Here is a 20,203-nt window from a genome sequence, read left to right as displayed (position 1 = left end):
AGGTCAAGACTTCTCTCTGTGTACAGGACACTTGAGGGATCCAACAGAGTTTTTTTTATTGGTAAGATGTTAATCCTAGATGTATTAACGTGACTAAGTGGAGCTACACACACACCTCTTTATGTTTATATCATCTCGTCTCTATAATTGATTTTCTGTCTGTGCGTCTGCTTTGGCATTTAGATCCATATGAGGTTAGATGACATTTTCTTATTTAAAAGATATGGTAGATGAAACCTTGAAAGCTGGAAGTCATTGAATTTGAGCCCAAACAGGCAGGGTTAAGCCTGTCCAAGACCCAGAGTCCCAGAGAGGATAGTTTAGGGGCTAGTGCCCTGCAGTCTCAAGAATGCCAACACAGCCCTCGTTCCTCTCCCCTAGCCCTTCTCAAACACAACTCCTCCACCCCAGTGGAATGCCGACGCGCCCCTTGCCCCTCTTGCCCTCCTCTTGCCCTCCTCTTGCCCTCCTCTTGCCCTCCTCTCGCCCCCAAGGCAGCACTAAGCTTCTAATGGATGTTTTCCCTGACACCTTGGTGTGACTGACGTCAGACAGGCCTCTCTCTACAACTGTTCTCATAAACCTCCCTGTTCTTTATCCCACCACCCAGTAGGTGGACACAGACAGAATCATCCCACCACCCAGTAGGTAGACACAGAATCATCCCACCACCCAGTAGGTAGACACAGACAGAATCATCCCACCACCCAGTAGGTAGACACAGACAGAATCATCCCACCACCCAGTAGGTAGACACAGACAGAATCATCCCTCCACCCAGTAGGTAGACAGACAGAATCATCCCACCACCCAGTAGGTAGGCACAGACAGAATCATCCCACCATCCAGTAGGTAGACACAGACAGAATCATCCCACCACCCAGTAGGTAGACACAGACAGAATCATCTCACCACCCAGTAGGTAGACACGGACAGAATCATCCCACCACCCAGTAGGTAGACACAGAATCATCCCACCACCCAGTAGGTAGACACAGACAGAATCATCCCACCACCCAGTAGGTAGACACAGACAGAATCATCCCACCACCCAGTAGGTAGACACAGACAGAATCATCCCACCACCCAGTAGGTAGACACAGACAGAATCATCCCACCATCCAGTTGGTAGACACAGACAGAATTATCCCACCATCCAGTAGGTAGACACAGACAGAATTATCCCACCATCCAGTAGGTAGACACAGACAGAATCATCCCACCATCCAGTAGGTAGACACAGACAATCATCCCACCATCCAGTAGGTAGACACAGACAATCATCCCACCATCCAGTAGGCAATGTTTATCATAGAAGAATGTAGCCAGCTACATTTCCACCTTTTTTCTTGAAATTGAGCTTTGCATTTGAACTTTATACCGGAGAAAAACTACACTGGAGGAAATGACCTGCTGGTGATCCAATGACGAGCAAATACACTCCATCTGAGTGGAGAAGTGCAACTGAAGCAGGAAATGACTCCTTTTACATTCATGATTTGGAGCGAATCCTGACTGAAGCTGAGCAGAATTTACAGTAAGAAGCCTTTTTAGATTTGCGTTTACATAACGCAGCAAGATGTTTTATCTGCGTCTCTTCTTTCCCTTTCTGTGTGAAACGCAGAATCCTGAGTCAACACGACCCCATGCAGGCAGCGGCATACAGTCATACTCCCTCTCCAGCTAGGGCCCTGATCACGGACACACCCACATGTAACTGGTGTGAAATGGCTCCCTAGTTAGCGGGGTGCGCGCTAGTAGCATTTCAATCGGTGACGTCACTCTCTCTGAGACCTTCAAGTAGTTTCCCTTGCTCTAAGGCTTTTGTGGAGCGATAGGTAATGATGCTTTGAGGGTGACTTGTCGATAAGGGTCCCTGGTTCGAGCCCAGGTCGGGGTGAGGAGAGGGACAGAAACTACACTGTTACGCACACACATGTCGATCATTCCTAGAGCCCCACCCCCCTCATTCCCAGGGTGATGGTAGTGTGAAAGACACTTGTGCATAACCTGAATGTATTACCACTAGGTAATGACTGTGTTCTCGGGATGTGTGAGGCTGGAGAAAGGGGTCAGCACCTGGGCTTGAAGGTGGGGGACTGTGGGTATGGGAGGAGTGGGCTGTTTACAGTGGAACAAGGCACCGCAGGAATGGAGAAGAGAACTGTGCTGGGATGTTTAGACTGTATGATGTTATGGTAATATTATGGGGGAGAAATGGTCATATTGAACTGTTCTTTCCCCTTCTGTTACAGTCATAGCATACAGGGAATGTTCTTTCCCCTTCTGTTACAGTCATAGCATACAGGGAATGTTCTTTCCCCTTCTGTTACAGTCATAGCATACAGGGAATGTTCTTTCCCCTTCTGTTACAGTCATAGCATACAGGGAATGTTCTTTCCCCTTCTGTTACAGTCATAGCATACAGGGAATGTTCTTTCCCCTTCTGTTACAGTCATAGCATACAGGGAATGTTCTTTCCCCTTCTGTTACAGTCATAGCATACAGGGAATGTTCTTTCCCCTTCTGTTACAGTCATAGCATACAGGGAATGTTCTTTCCCCTTCTGTTACAGTCATAGCATACAGGGAATGTTCTTTCCCCTTCTGTTACAGTCATAGCATACAGGGAATGTTCTTTGCCCTTTTGTTACAGTCATAGCATACAGGGAATGTTCTTTCCCCTTCTGTTACAGTCATAGCATGCAGGGAATGTTCTTTCCCCTTCTGTTACAGTCATAGCATACAGGGAATGTTCTTTCCCCTTCTGTTACAGTCATAGCATACAGGGAATGTTCTTTCCCCTTCTGTTACAGTCATAGCATACAGGGAATGTTCTTTCCCCTTCTGTTACAGTCATAGCATACAGGGAATGTTCTTTCCCCTTCTGTTACAGTCATAGCATACAGGGAATGTTCTTTCCCCTTCTGTTACAGTCATAGCATACAGGGAATGTTCTTTCCCCTTCTGTTACAGTCATAGCATACAGGGAATGTTCTTTCCCCTTCTGTTACAGTCATAGCATACAGGGAATGTTCTTTCCCCTTCTGTTACAGTCATAGCATACAGGGAATGTGCTTTCCCCTTCTGTTACAGTCATAGCATACAGGGAATGTTCTTTCCTAATGCATTTTTCCTTTCTCTCTCTCTTGCTCGGTCTATTCATGTCTTTGTTTTTCCCTCGCTTCCTCTTTTCACAGATTCGCTACATTTCTCAGACGCAGGGTTTGCCTGGGGAGCATCTGTTGAATGTGGGGACGAAGACGGCACGGTTCTTCTGCAGGGAGTCTGACTCTCCCTACTCAGCATGGCGATTGAAAGTAAGAAGGACCCCTAAGCCCAAAAGACATCTCCAGCAGAACCCCCCTCCCCCCAGCACCCTCTCTCAACCATTCCATACACTGACCCCTCTTTCGCTCCTCTCCACCAAAACACACACACCTCCTAGCCCGGCACTGAAAACAAACCTTCATATTATCTCACCATCACCAAACATTCTCCCACCAGAGAAGAAAACCCCAACACAAGCATCCTCTTTTTCACCGCTTGAACCAACTCTGGAGATAAAGGCTGAAGGGATAAACCAAATCCTTATTGTTCTCCCTGTCTCTCTCTCTCTTTCTCCCTGTCTCTCTCTCTCTCTTTCTCCCCCTGTCTCACTCTCTTTCTCCCCCTGTCTGTCTCTCTCTTTCTCCCCCTGTCTCTCTCTTTCTCTCCCTGTCTCTCTCTCTCTCTGTGTCTCTCTCTCTCTCTTTCTCTCCCTGTCTCTCGCTCTCTTTCTCTCCCTGTCTCTCTCGCTCTCTTTCTCTCCCTGTCTCTCTCGCTCTCTTTCTCTCCCTGTCTCTCTCTCGCTCTCTTTCTCTCCCTGTCTCTCTCTCGCTCTCTTTCTCTCCCTGTCTCTCTCTTGCTCTCTTTCTCTCCCTGTCTCTCTCTCGCTCTCTTTCTCTCCCTGTCTCTCTCTCTTTCTCTCCCTGTCTCTCTCTCTCTCTCTTTCTCTCCCTGTCTCTCTCTCTCTCTTTCTCTCCCTGTCTCTCTCTCTCTTTCTCTCCCTGTCTCTCTCTCTCTCTCTTTCTCTCCCTGTCTCTCTCTCTCTCTCTTTCTCTCCCTGTCTCTCTCTCTCTCTCTTTCTCTCCCTGTCTCTCTCTCTCTCTCTTTCTCTCCCTGTCTCTCTCTCTCTCTCTTTCTCTCCCTGTCTCTCTCTCTCTTTCTCTCTCTCTCCCTGTCTCTCTCTCTCTCTCTCTCTCCCTGTCTCGCTCTCTCTTTCTCCCCCTGTCTCTCTCTCTCCCTGTCTCTCTCTCTCTTTCTCCCTGTCTCTCTCTCTTTCTCTCTCCCCCTGTCTCTCTCTCTCCTCCTGTCTCTCTCCAGTCGACTGATGAGCATGAGACCGAGACAGGGATGAAATCGAAGGAAGCAAGGAAGTACATCTTCAACTGTTTGGATGACATGGCGCACGTAAGTCTTGTTCCACAGGATGTGGACACCTTCAGCTGGTCTAACTAGACCGTGTTGATGAGTCTCGACTCAGGAAGCTCATGGTTAGATGATGTAGGTCTGAGAGAGAGGAAGTTCACCTTCAGCTGGTCTAACTAGACTGTGTTGATGAGTCTCGACTCAGGAAGCTCATGGTTAGATGATGTAGGTCTGAGAGAGAGGAAGTTCACCTTCAGCTGGTCTAACTAGACCGTGTTGATGAGTCTCGACTCAGGAAGCTCATGGTTAGATGATGTAGGTCTGAGAGAGAGGAAGTTCACCTTCAGCTGGTCTAACTAGACCGTGTTGATGAGTCTCGACTCAGGAAGCTCATGGTTAGATGATGTAGGTCTGAGAGAGAGGAAGTTCACCTTCAGCTGGTCTAACTAGACCGTGTTGATGAGTCTTGACTCAGGAAGCTCATGGTTAGATGATGTAGGTCTGAGAGAGAGGAAGTTCACCTTCAGCTGGTCTAACTAGACCGTGTTGATGAGTCTCGACTCAGGAAGCTCATGGTTAGATGATGTAGGTCTGAGAGAGAGGAAGTTCACCTTCAGCTGGTCTAACTAGACCGTGTTGATGAGTCTTGACTCAGGAAGCTCATGGTTAGATGATGTAGGTCTGAGAGAGAGCAAGTTCACCTTCAGCTGGTCTAACTAGACCGTGTTGATGAGTCTCTACTCAGGAAGCCCATGGTCAGATGGTTAGATGACATGGGGCCGTAGGTCTGAGAGAGAGGAAGTTCACCTTCAGCTGTTTGACTGAAAAGGCTAGAACATGTACGTACATCTCATTGCTGGAAAAACCCCATTCTCACATCTCTAGTCATATGCTAAGTGACATGCTAAGGTTCAGCACCCAACACTTAGTTTGAAAGTCAAGCCTCAGGTGAAACCACAGCTGGAAATTCCCTGACAATGAGATCATGGGTTGAACATTTCCCTGCTGATGTTTTTTTGAGTTGGGGGGTGATTATGTAGATATGTAGAGACGGGGGATGACGTAGAGACGGAGGATGACGTAGAGACGGAGGATGACGTAGAGACGGAGGATGACGTAGAGACGGGGGATGACGTAGAGACGGGGGATGACGTAGAGACGGGGGATGACGTAGAGACGGGGGATGACGACGTAGATGTGTAGAGGCTGGGGGGGGACATAGATGTGTAGAGGCTGGGGGGGACGACGTAGATGTGTAGAGACTGGGGGGGGGGGGGGCGTAGATGTGTAGAGACTGGGGGGGACGTAGATGTGTAGAGACTGGGGGGGGACGTAGATGTGTAGAGACTGGGGGGGGGACGTAGATGTGTAGAGACTGGGGGGGACGTAGATATGTAGAGACTGGGGGGGACGTAGATGTGTAGAGACTGGGGGGGGGACGTAGATGTGTAGAGACTGGGGGGGGGGACGTAGATGTGTAGAGACTGGGGGGGGGACGTAGATGTGTAGAGACTGGGGGGGACGTAGATGTGTAGAGACTGGGGGGGACGTAGATGTGTAGAGTCTGGGGGGGACGTAGATGTGTAGAGACTGGGGGGGGGGCGTAGATGTGTAGAGACTGGGGGGGGGCGTAGATGTGTAGAGTCTGGGGGGGACGTAGATGTGTAGAGGCTGGGGGGGGACGTAGATGTGTAGAGACTGGGGGGGACGTAGATGTGTAGAGGCTGGGGGGGGACGTAGATGTGTAGAGGCTGGGGGGGGACGTAGATGTGTAGAGACTGGGGGGGGGGGTGTAGATGTGTAGAGGCTGGGGGGGGGACGTAGATGTGTAGAGACTGGGGGGGGGGACGTAGATGTGTAGAGACTGGGGGGGGGGGACGTAGATGTGTAGAGACTGGGGGGGGGACGTAGATGTGTAGAGACTGGTGGGGGGGACGTAGATGTGTAGAGACTGGGGGGGGGGCGTAGATGTGTAGAGACTGGGGGGGGGGGGCGTAGATGTGTAGAGGCTGGGGGGGGGACGTAGATGTGTAGAGACTGGGGGGGGGACGTAGATGTGTAGAGACTGGGGGGGGGGGGGGGGACGTAGATGTGTAGAGACTGGGGGGGGGGGGGGACGTAGATGTGTAAAGACTGGGGGGGGACGTAGATGTGTAGAGACTGGGGGGACGTAGATGTGTAGAGACTGGGGGGGACGTAGATGTGTAGAGTCTGGGGGGGGGGCGTAGATGTGTAGAGACTGGGGGGGGGACGTAGATGTGTAGAGACTGGGGGGGGGGGGCGTAGCTGTGTAGAGACTGGGGGGGACGTAGATGTGTAGAGACGGGGGGATGTAGAATGCTGTAGATATGAAAAATGCCTCATCGTTCCACTTATCACAATGGTTGGTTTGATGTTTTCATATTTGATAAACTTCTGCAAAATGTGTGGTATTTTTAACTTAGGAAAGGATTATTCCAGCATTGTGACTGTTTATACTGTTTGTCCCTTAACCAAGTCTCCCTTGACTTGTAAAGCTGGTTTAAAACTTCCTGCGGCTCCAGATGGAATGGACACAAACACTGGGAAAGATAACAGATGACCAGTTCTCCTGAGCCCTGACCTGCCTCTCTCTCCCAGGTCAACTTGGTGATGAATCTGGAAGGTAGTGACCTGTTGGCAGAGAAGGTGGACCGAAGAGAGTTTGTAGGCCTGCTGAAGAGGATGTTGTGGATCGATGCGGAGAAGAGGATCGCCCCCGCGGAGGCGCTCAGCCACTCCTTTATGTCCATGCAACACCTGCTCGACTTCCCCCATAGCAACCAGTGAGTTTCCCCCACTGTCTTTCAGACGGGTTGACCTTTTCGTAGAGAAGAAACATGATGAAACATTTAGTTATTTGTAAAAGGAGGACAAGCATAAAGAATAGCTGGGGCCTGCTAAACTGTGATGAAAATAACTCCAACCCCCTCCTTTCCTCTCTCCATCAGTGTCAAATCATGTTTCCACATCATGGACGTTACCCGCTCTCGTCCCGGTCCTTACGACACGCTCAACCGGAACAAAGCCCCCTTCGTCAGACCGGTGACCACCACCACCACCACAGTTAACCTGACCGGGCCCTTCAGCAAGATGGCTGCCATCCACAACCAAGTAAGTAGCTTCACCACATCAATACAGTAGCCGTCACATGGAGGGAAACATTTCCGTTTATATGAATAGACGGCTATATGACAATGTACCACTGCTAGAGCTGTTAGACTGTATATTAGATTTGAATGGAGACCGTTTTATCAGACAAGTCTTCATTTGAGTAACAGCTAGACCAAGGCGTGTTTTCCCCTGACCCAGACCTCCAAATGGTCGGAGTGGATGACATGGGGCTTTATCGCCCCCCTCGTCCTCACGTGGAACTGTAACCGTTCACCTTCGCTGTCGTGGCAACGCCAGGACGTTACGTAGGCTATGTCATGGCAACAGCGCGGGTGCGTTGTGTTGCTGAGGAGAGAGATGGTTGAAGTTTGGAGCCATCTGATCCTATTAGACAGATGAGTTCAACTGGCCTCATACAGTCATGTTTTCACTTTGTTATTCTAAAACCAACCAGATATTTCTGGAAATACAAGTCCATCTTTGTCAACACATTAGAAGTCCATTCTCATATCAACTGTTGGTACAATGTGAAGGTGATGGCATCTGAACCTCATATACCACAAGCCCAATTGAATCAAGTTGATATATCGACACATCCTTAATTCTAGTGCATTTGTGTTCAGTATTTACCCCTGGGGGGGCAACAGAATGGGTGGTCTCTAGGAAAGCCTTGCATTTGTGTTCAGTATTTACCCCTGGGGGGGCAACAGAATGGGTGGTCTCTAGGAAAGCCTTGTGTGTGTAAAACACATCCGCTCTGATGTAGGTGAACTTTGATTGGTTCCAGTTACAGGAAGTATTTGGTGGGAAAATGCACCAGATCTCCCAGTATTCACCTCTCAGAATGCTTTGTGTTGACTGTCATGTGTATGGGGGGGGCCGGTCCCTGTTCTGGGTGGACTTTTTTATTGGACTTTCCAGACCTTTGATCATGTTAGATTCAGCCCTGGTCTAATTCCCTGGATTCAATATTGTAGGCCGGGCACAAGAGGTCAGAGCAGTGACCTCTGAACCACAGGCACAGGCTCCTGCTCTGTTCTTTGTTTATTCATAAAGTGTCGGAGTAGGACTGCTGATCTAGGATCAGTTTTGCCTTTTAAATGATTTCATAATAAGATTATATGGACAGATCCTAGATCTGTACTCTTACTCTATGCTTGGTGCATACGGCACTGCTGTTTGGCTCAGACTCCAGACAGGCAGGTCGCCATCTACTGGGGATGTGAGGCTAATGCGGATTATATGTTGGAATCTGTCAAGACTTACACTAGGAGGTTTTTAATTATGGAGAGTCAAAGTTTTGGTATTGTTTTCCTTATTTTGTTCTCTGAAACACTTTCTTTATGAAAATAGTTATTGAGGCCACAATTCCCCTTATGTTGTGCTGATGAAATCCCTGTTGATAGACCGTCTGTGTTGATCTAACCCATTAGTTTCTGTAGTAGATGTCAGGGGACTCATGTCTCTGTGTTGATCTAACCCATTAGTTTCTGTAGTAGATGTCAGGGGGCTCATGTCTCTGTGTTGATCTAACCCATTAGTTTCTGTAGTAGATGTCAGGGGGTTCATGTCTCTGTGTTGATCTAACCCATTAGTTTCTGTAGTAGATGTCAGGGGGTTCATGTCTCTGTGTTGATCTAACCCATTAGTTTCTGTAGTAGATGTCAGGGGGCTCATGTCTCTGTGCTGATCTAACCCATTAGTTTCTGTAGTAGATGTCAGGGGGCTCATGTCTCTGTTGATCTAACCCATTAGTTTCTGTAGTAGATGTCTCTGTGTTGATCTAACCCATTAGTTTCTGTAGTAGATGTCTCTGTGTTGATCTAACCCATTAGTTTCTGTAGTAGATGTCAGGGGACTCATGTCTCTGTGTTGATCTAACCCATTAGTTTCTGTAGTAGATGTCAGGGGACTCATGTCTCTGTGTTGATCTAACCCATTAGTTTCTGTAGTAGATGTCTCTGTGTTGATCTAACCCATTAGTTTCTGTAGTAGATGTCAGGGGGCTCATGTCTCTGTGTTGATCTAACCCATTAGTTTCTGTAGTAGATGTCAGGGGGCTCATGTCTCTGTGCTGATCTAACCCATTAGTTTCTGTAGTAGATGTCAAGGGACTCATGTCTCTGTGTTGATCTAACCCATTAGTTTCTGTAGTAGATGTCAGGGGGCTCATGTCTCTGTGTTGATCTAACCCATTAGTTTCTGTAGTAGATGTCAGGGGACTCATGTCTCTGTGCTGATCTAACCCATTAGTTTCTGTAGTAGATGTCTCTGTGTTGATCTAACCCATTAGTTTCTGTAGTAGATGTCAGGGGGCTCATGTCTCTGTGTTGATCTAACCCATTAGTTTCTGTAGTAGATGTCTCTGTGTTGATCTAACCCATTAGTTTCTGTAGTAGATGTCAGGAGGCTCATGTCTCTGTGTTGATCTAACCCATTAGTTTCTGTAGTAGATGTCTCTGTGTTGATCTAACCCATTAGTTTCTGTACTAGATGTCAGGGGACTCATGTCTGTGTTGATCTAACCCATTAGTTTCTGTAGTAGATGTCTCTGTGTTGATCTAACCCATTAGTTTCTGTAGTAGATGTCTCTGTGTTGATCTAACCCATTAGTTTCTGTAGTAGATGTCAGGGGGCTCATGTCTGTGTTGATCTAACCCATTCGTTTCTGTAGTAGATGTCAGGGGGCTCATGTCTCTGTGTTGATCTAACCCATTAGTTTCTGTAGTAGATGTCAGGGGGTTCATGTCTCTGTGTTGATCTAACCCATTAGTTTCTGTAGTAGATGTCTCTGTATTGATCTAACCCATTAGTTTCTGTAGTAGATGTCAGGGGGCTCATGTCTCTGTTGATCTAACCCATTAGTTTCTGTACTAGATGTCAGGGGGCTCATGTCTCTGTGTTGATCTAACCCATTAGTTTCTGGAGTAGATGTCTCTGTGTTGATCTAACCCATTAGTTTCTGAAGTAGATGTCAGGGGGCTCATGTCTCTGTGTTGATCTAACCCATTAGTTTCTGTAGTAGATGTCAGGGGGCTCATGTCTCTGTGTTGATCTAACCCATTAGTTTCTGTAGTAGATGTCTCTCTGTTGATCTAACCCATTAGTTTCTGTAGTAGATGTCAGGGGGCTCATGTCTCTGTTGATCTAACCCATTAGTTTCTGTACTAGATGTCAGGGGGCTCATGTCTCTGTGTTGATCTAACCCATTCGTTTCTGTAGTAGATGTCTCTGTGTTGATCTAACCCATTAGTTTCTGTAGTAGATGTCAGGGGGCTCATGTCTCTGTGTTGATCTAACCCATTAGTTTCTGTAGTAGATGTCAGGGGGTTCATTTCTCTGTGTTGATCTAACCCATTAGTTTCTGTAGTAGATGTCTCTGTGTTGATCTAACCCATTAGTTTCTGTAGTAGATGTCAGGGGGCTTATGTCTCTGTGTTGATCTAACCCATTAGTTTCTGTAGTAGATGTCAGGGGACTCATGTCTCTGTGTTGATCTAACCCATTAGTTTCTGTAGTAGATGTCAGGGGACTCATGTCTCTGTGCTGATCTAACCCATTAGTTTCTGTAGTAGATGTCTCTGTGTTGATCTAACCCATTAGTTTCTGTAGTAGATGTCAGGAGGCTCATGTCTCTGTGTTGATCTAACCCATTAGTTTCTGTAGTAGATGTCTCTGTGTTGATCTAACCCATTAGTTTCTGTAGTAGATGTCAGGAGGTTCATGTCTCTGTGTTGATCTAACCCATTAGTTTCTGTAGTAGATGTCTCTGTGTTGATCTAACCCATTAGTTTCTGTAGTAGATGTCAGGGGGCTCATGTCTCTGTGTTGATCTAACCCATTAGTTTCTGTAGTAGATGTCAGGGGACTCATGTCTCTGTGCTGATCTAACCCATTAGTTTCTGTAGTAGATGTCAGGGGGCTCATGTCTCTGTGTTGATCTAACCCATTAGTTTCTGTAGTAGATGTCTCTGTGTTGATCTAACCCATTAGTTTCTGTAGTAGATGTCAGGAGGCTCATGTCTCTGTGTTGATCTAACCCATTAGTTTCTGTAGTAGATGTCTCTGTGTTGATCTAACCCATTAGTTTCTGTAGTAGATGTCAGGGGGCTCATGTCTCTGTGTTGATCTAACCCATTAGTTTCTGTAGTAGATGTCAGGGGGTTCATTTCTCTGTGTTGATCTAACCCATTAGTTTCTGTAGTAGATGTCAGGGGGCTCATGTCTGTGTTGATCTAACCCATTAGTTTCTGTAGTAGATGTCTCTGTGTTGATCTAACCCATTAGTTTCTGTAGTAGATGTCAGGAGGCTCATGTCTCTGTGTTGATCTAACCCATTAGTTTCTGTACTAGATGTCTCTGTGTTGATCTAACCCATTAGTTTCTGTAGTAGATGTCAGGGGGCTCATGTCTCTGTGGTGATCTAACCCATTAGTTTCTGTAGTAGATGTCAGGGGACTCATGTCTGTGTTGATCTAACCCATTAGTTTCTGTAGTAGATGTCTCTGTGTTGATCTAACCCATTAGTTTCTGTAGTAGATGTCAGGGGGTTCATGTCTCTGTTGATCTAACCCATTAGTTTCTGTAGTAGATGTCAGGGGGTTCATGTCTCTGTGTTGATCTAACCCATTAGTTTCTGTAGTAGATGTCAGGGGACTCATGTCTCTGTTGATCTAACCCATTAGTTTCTGTAGTAGATGTCAGGGGGCTCATGTCTCTGTGTTGATCTAACCCATTAGTTTCTGTAGTAGATGTCTCTGTGTTGATCTAACCCATTAGTTTCTGTAGTAGATGTCAGGGGGCTCATGTCTCTGTGTTGATCTAACCCATTAGTTTCTGTAGTAGATGTCAGGGGGCTCATGTCTCTGTGTTGATCTAACCCATTAGTTTCTGTAGTAGATGTCTCTGTGTTGATCTAACCCATTAGTTTCTGTAGTAGATGTCAGGGGGTTCATGTCTCTGTGTTGATCTAACCCATTAGTTTCTGTAGTAGATGTCTCTGTGTTGATCTAACCCATTAGTTTCTGTAGTAGATGTCTCTGTGTTGATCTAACCCATTAGTTTCTGTAGTAGATGTCTCTGTGTTGATCTAACCCATTAGTTTCTGTAGTAGATGTCTCTGTGTTGATCTAACCCATTAGTTTCTGTAGTAGATGTCTCTGTGTTGATCTAACCCATTAGTTTCTGTAGTAGATGTCAGGGGGCTCATGTCTCTGTGTTGATCTAACCCATTAGTTTCTGTAGTAGATGTCAGGGGGCTCATGTCTCTGTGTTGATCTAACCCACTAGTTTCTGTAGTAGATGTCAGGGGGCTCATGTCTCTGTGTTGATCTAACCCATTAGTTTCTGTAGTAGATGTCAGGGGGCTCATGTCTCTGTGTTGATCTAACCCATTAGTTTCTGTAGTAGATGTCAGGGGGCTCATGTCTCTGTATTGATCTAACCCATTAGTTTCTGTAGTAGATGTCTCTGTGTTGATCTAACCCATTAGTTTCTGTAGTAGATGTCAGGGGGCTCATGTCTCTGTGTTGATCTAACCCATTAGTTTCTGTAGTAGATGTCTCTGTGTTGATCTAACCCATTAGTTTCTGTAGTAGATGTCAGGGGGCTCATGTCTCTGTGCTGATCTAACCCATTAGTTTCTGTAGTAGATGTCAGGGGGCTCATGTCTCTGTGTTGATCTAACCCATTAGTTTCTGTAGTAGATGTCTCTGTGTTGATCTAACCCATTAGTTTCTGTAGTAGATGTCAGGGGGTTCATGTCTCTGTTGATCTAACCCATTAGTTTCTGTAGTAGATGTCTCTGTGTTGATCTAACCCATTAGTTTCTGTAGTAGATGTCAGGGGGCTCATGTCTCTGTGCTGATCTAACCCATTAGTTTCTGTAGTAGATGTCAGGGGGCTCATGTCTCTGTGTTGATCTAACCCATTAGTTTCTGTAGTAGATGTCAGGGGGTTCATTTCTCTGTGTTGATCTAACCCATTAGTTTCTGTAGTAGATGTCTCTGTGTTGATCTAACCCATTAGTTTCTGTAGTAGATGTCAGGGGGCTCATGTCTCTGTGTTGATCTAACCCATTAGTTTCTGTAGTAGATGTCAGGGGACTCATGTCTCTGTGTTGATCTAACCCATTAGTTTCTGTAGTAGATGTCAGGGGACTCATGTCTCTGTGCTGATCTAACCCATTAGTTTCTGTAGTAGATGTCTCTGTGTTGATCTAACCCATTAGTTTCTGTAGTAGATGTCAGGAGGCTCATGTCTCTGTGTTGATCTAACCCATTAGTTTCTGTAGTAGATGTCTCTGTGTTGATCTAACCCATTAGTTTCTGTAGTAGATGTCAGGAGGTTCATGTCTCTGTGTTGATCTAACCCATTAGTTTCTGTAGTAGATGTCTCTGTGTTGATCTAACCCATTAGTTTCTGTAGTAGATGTCAGGGGGCTCATGTCTCTGTGGTGATCTAACCCATTAGTTTCTGTAGTAGATGTCAGGGGACTCATGTCTGTGTTGATCTAACCCATTAGTTTCTGTAGTAGATGTCTCTGTGTTGATCTAACCCATTAGTTTCTGTAGTAGATGTCAGGGGGTTCATGTCTCTGTTGATCTAACCCATTAGTTTCTGTAGTAGATGTCAGGGGACTCATGTCTCTGTTGATCTAACCCATTAGTTTCTGTAGTAGATGTCAGGGGGCTCATGTCTCTGTGTTGATCTAACCCATTAGTTTCTGTAGTAGATGTCTCTGTGTTGATCTAACCCATTAGTTTCTGTAGTAGATGTCAGGGGGCTCATGTCTCTGTGTTGATCTAACCCATTAGTTTCTGTAGTAGATGTCAGGGGGCTCATGTCTCTGTGTTGATCTAACCCATTAGTTTCTGTAGTAGATGTCTCTGTGTTGATCTAACCCATTAGTTTCTGTAGTAGATGTCAGGGGGTTCATGTCTCTGTGTTGATCTAACCCATTAGTTTCTGTAGTAGATGTCTCTGTGTTGATCTAACCCATTAGTTTCTGTAGTAGATGTCTCTGTGTTGATCTAACCCATTAGTTTCTGTAGTAGATGTCTCTGTGTTGATCTAACCCATTAGTTTCTGTAGTAGATGTCTCTGTGTTGATCTAACCCATTAGTTTCTGTAGTAGATGTCTCTGTGTTGATCTAACCCATTAGTTTCTGTAGTAGATGTCAGGGGGCTCATGTCTCTGTGTTGATCTAACCCATTAGTTTCTGTAGTAGATGTCAGGGGGCTCATGTCTCTGTGTTGATCTAGCCCACTAGTTTCTGTAGTAGATGTCAGGGGGCTCATGTCTCTGTGTTGATCTAACCCATTAGTTTCTGTAGTAGATGTCAGGGGGCTCATGTCTCTGTGTTGATCTAACCCATTAGTTTCTGTAGTAGATGTCAGGGGGCTCATGTCTCTGTATTGATCTAACCCATTAGTTTCTGTAGTAGATGTCAGGGGGCTCATGTCTCTGTGTTGATCTAACCCATTAGTTTCTGTAGTAGATGTCAGGGGACTCATGTCTCTGTGCTGATCTAACCCATTAGTTTCTGTAGTAGATGTCTCTGTGTTGATCTAACCCATTAGTTTCTGTAGTAGATGTCAGGGGGCTCATGTCTCTGTGTTGATCTAACCCATTAGTTTCTGTAGTAGATGTCAGGGGACTCATGTCTCTGTGTTGATCTAACCCATTAGTTTCTGTAGTAGATGTCAGGGGACTCATGTCTCTGTGCTGATCTAACCCATTAGTTTCTGTAGTAGATGTCTCTGTGTTGATCTAACCCATTAGTTTCTGTAGTAGATGTCAGGAGGCTCATGTCTCTGTGTTGATCTAACCCATTAGTTTCTGTAGTAGATGTCTCTGTGTTGATCTAACCCATTAGTTTCTGTAGTAGATGTCAGGAGGTTCATGTCTCTGTGTTGATCTAACCCATTAGTTTCTGTAGTAGATGTCTCTGTGTTGATCTAACCCATTAGTTTCTGTAGTAGATGTCAGGGGGCTCATGTCTCTGTGGTGATCTAACCCATTAGTTTCTGTAGTAGATGTCAGGGGACTCATGTCTGTGTTGATCTAACCCATTAGTTTCTGTAGTAGATGTCTCTGTGTTGATCTAACCCATTAGTTTCTGTAGTAGATGTCAGGGGGTTCATGTCTCTGTTGATCTAACCCATTAGTTTCTGTAGTAGATGTCAGGGGACTCATGTCTCTGTTGATCTAACCCATTAGTTTCTGTAGTAGATGTCAGGGGGCTCATGTCTCTGTGTTGATCTAACCCATTAGTTTCTGTAGTAGATGTCTCTGTGTTGATCTAACCCATTAGTTTCTGTAGTAGATGTCAGGGGGCTCATGTCTCTGTGTTGATCTAACCCATTAGTTTCTGTAGTAGATGTCAGGGGGCTCATGTCTCTGTGTTGATCTAACCCATTAGTTTCTGTAGTAGATGTCTCTGTGTTGATCTAACCCATTAGTTTCTGTAGTAGATGTCAGGGGGTTCATGTCTCTGTGTTGATCTAACCCATTAGTTTCTGTAGTAGATGTCTCTGTGTTGATCTAACCCATTAGTTTCTGTAGTAGATGTCTCTGTGTTGATCTAACCCATTAGTTTCTGTAGTAGATGTCTCTGTGTTGATCTAACCCATTAGTTTCTGTAGTAGATGTCTCTGTGTTGATCTAACCCATTAGTTTCTGTAGTAGATGTCAGGGGGCTCATGTCTCTGTGTTGATCTAACCCATTAGTTTCTGTAGTAGATGTCAGGGGGCTCATGTCTCTGTGTTGATCTAACCCACTAGTTTCTGTAGTAGATGTCAGGGGGCTCATGTCTCTGTGTTGATCTAACCCATTAGTTTCTGTAGTAGATGTCAGGGGGCTCATGTCTCTGTGTTGATCTAACCCATTAGTTTCTGTAGTAGATGTCAGGGGGCTCATGTCTCTGTATTGATCTAACCCATTAGTTTCTGTAGTAGATGTCAGGGGGCTCATGTCTCTGTGTTGATCTAACCCATTAGTTTCTGTAGTAGATGTCTCTGTGTTGATCTAACCCATTAGTTTCTGTAGTAGATGTCAGGGGGCTCATGTCTCTGTGCTGATCTAACCCATTAGTTTCTGTAGTAGATGTCAGGGGGCTCATGTCTCTGTGTTGATCTAACCCATTAGTTTCTGTAGTAGATGTCTCTGTGTTGATCTAACCCATTAGTTTCTGTAGTAGATGTCAGGGGGTTCATGTCTCTGTTGATCTAACCCATTAGTTTCTGTAGTAGATGTCTCTGTGTTGATCTAACCCATTAGTTTCTGTAGTAGATGTCAGGGGGCTCATGTCTCTGTGCTGATCTAACCCATTAGTTTCTGTAGTAGATGTCAGGGGGCTCATGTCTCTGTTGATCTAACCCATTAGTTTCTGTAGTAGATGTCTCTGTGTTGATCTAACCCATTAGTTTCTGTAGTAGATGTCAGGGGGCTCATGTCTCTGTGTTGATCTAACCCATTAGTTTCTGTAGTAGATGTCAGGGGGTTCATGTCTCTGTGTTGATCTAACCCATTAGTTTCTGTAGTAGATGTCAGGGGGTTCATGTCTCTGTGTTGATCTAACCCATTAGTTTCTGTAGTAGATGTCAGGGGGCTCATGTCTCTGTATTGATCTAACCCATTAGTTTCTGTAGTAGATGTCAGGGGGCTCATGTCTCTGTGTTGTCTTCAGACTTTAGCCCCCTCGGCCCCCTCAGTGATGCACCCTGGGATACCGCACCAAACAGGAAATGGCCAGTTTGGCTGCAGCGACTCATTTCAACAGGCACTCATCCTGTGCCCCCCAACGATGCAGGGTATGACTTCTTAATCTTCTCCTCTTTCTCCCCCCTTCTCTCGTTCTCCTCCCCCCTCCTCACGTCTCTCTTTCTCCTCCCCCCTCCTCTCTTCTCTCTTTCCCCCCCTCCTCTCTTCTCTCTTTCTCCTCCCCCTCCTCTCTTCTCTCTTTCTCCTCCCCCCTCCTCTCGTCTCTCTTTCTCCTCCCCCCTCCTCTCGTCTCTCTTTCTCCTCCCCCCTCCTCACGTCTCTCTTTCTCCTCCCCCCTCCTCTCTTCTCTCTTTCTCCTCCCCCCTCCTCTCTTCTCCCTTTCTCCTCCCCCTCCTCTCTTCTCTCGTTCTCCTCCCCCCTCCTCACGTCTCTCTTTCTCCTCCCCCTCCTCTCTTCTCTCTTTCTCCTCCCCCCTCCTCACGTCTCTCTTTCTCCTCCCCCCTCCTCTCTTCTCTCTTTCTCCCCCCCTCTCTTCTCTCTTTCCCCCCCTCCTCTCTTCTCTCTTTCTCCTCCCCCCTCCTCTCTTCTCTTCCCCCCCCTCTCTTCTCTCTTTCCCCCCCTCCTCTCTTCTCTCTTTCTCCTCCCCTCTTCTCTCTTCCCCCCCTCTCTTTCCCCCCCTTCTCTCTTTCTCCCCCCTTCTCTCTTTCTCCTCCCCCTCCTCTCTTCTCTTCTCCCCCCACTCCTCTCTTCTCTCTTTCTCCTCCCCCCTCCCCTCTTCTCTCTTCCCCCCTTCTCTCTTTCCCCCCCTTCTCTCTTTCTCCCCCCTTCTCTCTTTCTCCTCCCCCCTCCCCCTCTTCTCCCCCCACTCCTCTCTTCTCTCTTTCTCCTCCCCCCTCCTCTCTTCTCTCTTTCTCCTCCCCCCTCCTCTCTTCTCTCTTTCTCCTCCCCCCTCCTCTCTTCTCCTCTTTCTCCTCCCCCCTCCTCTCTTCTCTCCTCCCCCCTCCTCTCTTTCTCCTCCCCCCTCCTCTCTTCTCTCTTTCTTCTCCCCCCTCCCCTCTTCTCTCTTTCTCCTCCCCCCTCCTCTCTTCTCTCTTTCTCCTCCCCCCTCCTCTCTTCTCTCTTTCTCCCCCCCCCTCCTCTCTTCTCTCTTTCTCCTCCCCCCTCCTCTCTTCTACCCCCACTCCTCTCTTCTCTCTTTCTCCCCCCTCCCCTCTTCTCTCTTCTCTCCTCCCCCCTCCTCTTTCTCCCTCCTTTCCATCCACCTCTATAGCGAAATCTACTGACTTGGACTTACTGTGGAACACATGTTTCCCTTTCCGGTCCTCCAGGAATCCCCACTAACGCAGCCAAGCCTCAGGGCTTCTCCGTACGCATGGAGACTGCTGTGCCTCTGGTCACCCAAGCTCCCTCCATCCAGCCCCTACAGATCAGACCTGGGCTCATCACACAGGTAACGAGAAGAGAGGGAGAGAGAGAGTCCCTAGTATTTGGGCTAGCTGTGATTGAGTGATTCAGACCAACAGAGAAACTGACAGTGATGGAGAATCAGCAAGACACATCCTGGATGCATTTGTGCTGGGGATGTTTTGAATGTATTCAACTGAAATGTTGAATTTCAGTTGAATACATTCAACTTAACCCAACCCCTCTGAATCAGAGAGGTGCGGGGGGCTGCCTTAATCGTCATCCATATCTCCGGTGCCCGGGGAACAGTGGGTTAACTGCCTTGCTCAGGGGAACAGTGGGTTAACTGCCTTGCTCAGGGGAACAGTGGGTTAACTGCCTTGCTCAGGGGAACAGTGGGTTAACTGCCTTGCTCAGGGGAACAGTGGGTTAACTGCCTTGCTCAGGGGAACAGTGGGTTAACTGCCTTGCTCAGGGGAACAGTGGGTTAACTGCCTTGCTCAGGGGAACAGTGGGTTAACTGCCTTGCTCAGGGGAACAGTGGGTTAACTGCCTTGCTCAGGGGAACAGTGGGTTAACTGCCTTGCTCAGGGGAACAGTGGGTTAACGGCCTTGCTCAGGGGAACAGTGGGTTAACTGCCTTGCTCAGGGGAACAGTGGGTTAACTGCCTTGCTCAGGGGCAGAACTACAGATTTTTACCATGTCACCTCGGGGATTCGATCCAGCAACCTTTCAGTTACTGGCCCAACGCTCAAACCACTAGGCTACCTGCAACTCTATACCACTGAATGAATAAGTTTAGATAGCTATAGAAACCATGGAAACGGTGTTCTTCTCCCTTGCAGCAGACCTGGTCTAACCGCCCCCAGCAGATCCTGGTGCCCGCCTGGCAGCAGGTGACTTCAATGGCGCCCCCACCAGCCACCATGGCGTCTGACACTGTTGCAGGCCCACAGAGACTGGGAGAATGGGGGTGAGTGCTGTCTGTCAGCTGTTGACTGTCTGTTCTCTTTAGCGACCGTCAGTGACTAATTCATTTTTTCTCTCCATAGGGAGCCAATAGGGAAGCTCCAAATGAATTTTTTGAAACTGCTTTGTCTGTCAGTCTGTTTTGTTGCTATGCTCTACCCTTGACAAGGACTTCTCTGAGAATATAGGACACAGTGTGATGGCTGTCTGTCAGACTGATGGAGAATGAGTCACATGCCTCTCCTTTGAAGCAGGCGAGTGAGATCAGTCAGTTAAGTCTCTAATATAGATAATAACCTTTGGCTCGTTATCCCGTATTGTCATTTGCAGGAAGGTGCGTCCCCATGGCAACCAATACAGCTCTATGATGCCCCACCACCATCAGCCGTTCTTAACCAACCAGATGACCATGTCTGCCCACCAGCCAATCAGCATAGGCATCGCACACGTGGTGTGGCCACAGCCCTCTGCAAACAAGAGAAACAAGCCCTGCTTTAACAGGTAAACACACACACACACACACACGCACACACATACACACACACACACACAATCTGATCATA

General features: G+C 46.9%; 1 protein-coding gene across 5 annotated transcripts in view; it reads left to right on the top strand.

The window, feature by feature from the left end:
- LOC110526724 (homeodomain-interacting protein kinase 3) overlaps positions 1 to 20,203 on the top strand; it is a 94,494-nt gene that overhangs the window by 64,264 nt on the left and 10,027 nt on the right. For 2 of the 5 annotated variants that reach the window (XM_036963601.1, XM_036963599.1), the window contains exons 4-11: positions 3,200 to 3,319; positions 4,365 to 4,451; positions 7,029 to 7,213; positions 7,379 to 7,541; positions 17,232 to 17,355; positions 18,595 to 18,716; positions 19,517 to 19,644; positions 19,971 to 20,141. In XM_036963601.1, coding sequence (XP_036819496.1) covers positions 3,200 to 3,319; positions 4,365 to 4,451; positions 7,029 to 7,213; positions 7,379 to 7,541; positions 17,232 to 17,355; positions 18,595 to 18,716; positions 19,517 to 19,644; positions 19,971 to 20,141 — 1,100 coding nt within the window. Of the gene's footprint in view, positions 1 to 3,199; positions 3,320 to 4,364; positions 4,452 to 7,028; positions 7,214 to 7,378; positions 7,542 to 17,231; positions 17,356 to 18,536; positions 18,717 to 19,516; positions 19,645 to 19,970; positions 20,142 to 20,203 lie in introns of all 5 variants that reach the window. The other 3 variants (XM_036963600.1, XM_036963603.1, XM_036963602.1) reach the window with 3 other exon arrangements.

Source organism: Oncorhynchus mykiss, chromosome 26, assembly GCF_013265735.2.
Source record: "Oncorhynchus mykiss isolate Arlee chromosome 26, USDA_OmykA_1.1, whole genome shotgun sequence".
In the NCBI taxonomy this organism is placed as follows: Eukaryota; Metazoa; Chordata; class Actinopteri; order Salmoniformes; family Salmonidae; genus Oncorhynchus; species Oncorhynchus mykiss.
The sequence above is the reverse complement of the archived record's forward strand: the minus strand, read 5'-3'. Positions and strand labels throughout refer to the sequence as shown.